General features: G+C 51.6%; 1 protein-coding gene across 1 annotated transcript in view; it reads right to left on the bottom strand.

Moving 5' to 3' along the window:
• The window catches only part of PKNOX1 (PBX/knotted 1 homeobox 1), a 24,057-nt gene that overhangs the window by 9,361 nt on the left and 13,007 nt on the right, over positions 1 to 1,689 (bottom strand). Inside the window, exon 8 of the mRNA XM_010834912.1 lies at positions 795 to 923. Within this exon, the coding sequence (XP_010833214.1) occupies positions 795 to 923 (129 nt within the window). The remainder of the gene's footprint in view (positions 1 to 794; positions 924 to 1,689) is intronic.

The raw sequence follows: 1,689 nt of genomic DNA on the forward strand, positions 1-1,689 counted from the left end.
CAGCAGCTAGACCACTGTCATCCCTGAAAACTACTCAGGGTCACCCCCTCTCCTGAGTCAGGGGTGTGAGGACTGCAGCTTGGGTGGGTCATGAGCGAGTCTTCCTGTGAAATCAACAGACCAAGCTCTGCTTCACAGTCAATAGCCCATCTGCCAATCACTCTGCCCACAAGCTCAACTCCCCACCTCCCTTTCAAATCCAACATACATAAAGTGTTGAAAGTGTTAATTGCTCAGTCGTGTCTGACTCTTTGTGACCCCCATGGACTGTAACTCTGCCCATAGAATTCTCCAGTCAGGAATACTGGAGTGGGTTGCCATTTTCTTCTCCAGCGGATCTTCCTAATCCAGGGATCGAACCTGGGTCTCCCACATTGCAGGCATTCTTTACAGTCTGAGCCACCAGGGAAGCCCATAACATACATAAAACATAACTATTTTGCAAGGTTTTGCCTGAGAGCACCATTTCTCTGCCCGCTTCTCTAATCAGCCTCCCCTCCCCCAGGTACGTTCCCCAGGCAGTTCTCTCAGGCTCAGGCACTGTTAATGTCGGCTGAACTCAGGGATTCTCTCTCACTAGTGGTATCCCTGGTTGATTTCCGTTTCCTGAAGCCTTTCCTCCAATTCTGGGTAGCCCCACTTCTGTCTCATGGTCTATGCACTATAGGCAGTCAGTAAAACACCGATTCTTACAACCTGGCCTACCAGCCCATGTAAGTCAATGTTTCCTAGACAATAAGCAGAAAGAAAGCATCTCGAAGCTGTGCTAACGGGGCAGTCACGTCTGTTCTCACCCCAATGTGCTGAAAGAGCCAGGACCGCATCACGTTGGTGGCGTGCTTCGGCAGGACCCCCCTCTTGTTCTTAGATGAGCCGTCATCTTGATGCAAGATGCTGAGATCTTGGTTTAACTGTAACTGAAGCTTTTAAACAATTGAAAATAACGTTAGACAGCATAGTTAATCCCAGCACACCCCACCAGGGCCCCCGTCAACTCTATTTACTCTTCTGTGAGAAACCCCACGGGGCTTGTTTCTCTGCTCCTAGCCCTGATGCCCTGGAAGTGGAAGACACCCGGGACATGGCAGGGAGGGGACAAGGGCGGGGGAGGGCCTGTGGGGCTGGCCAGGACTAGGGCAGAGGGGGTTCGCTCGTCAGCCATGCTGCATGTTAGAAGGGGCTCCACTGACCCAACCCACACTCTGCACGTCTGCTCTGTAAACCAGAGGAAAATTCATATTCTCCCTTAATTGACAGCACGAATGAACCTCTACAAAACAAATAAGCACGTGATTTAAGAGTGCGCTTCCTCTAATTCTTCGCTATGATGCTAGGAAATGCTCTGCAAGCCAGCTCTATGTTCAGAGCCGCTGTAAATGGAAAGCTTCAGGGAAAGCAGGCTCGTGGCGGGGCGGTGGAGGAAGGGCTCTAGGGGCCTAGCCCCACCCTCCCCACTGCTGGGCCTGGGCAGCCACTCGTGTCGTGGGCCCGTGGGCCCAGCAGGCCCCTTGCCCAGGCCTTCTCATACCTGCTTCTGAGTTAGGAAAATGTTGACATGCCTAGGGCTGGGCCTCAAAGTGGCCAATAAGGATGTAGAAGACATCCATGCAGGCCAAAGAGAACTAATGTAAACAATGGTCTGAAATAAGTACTGATAACAGAAACACTGCTTCTGATGTAAACCCAGCA

Source organism: Bison bison, unplaced genomic scaffold, assembly GCF_000754665.1.
Source record: "Bison bison bison isolate TAMUID 2011002044 unplaced genomic scaffold, Bison_UMD1.0 scf7180017864037, whole genome shotgun sequence".
Lineage (NCBI taxonomy): Eukaryota > Metazoa > Chordata > Mammalia > Artiodactyla > Bovidae > Bison > Bison bison.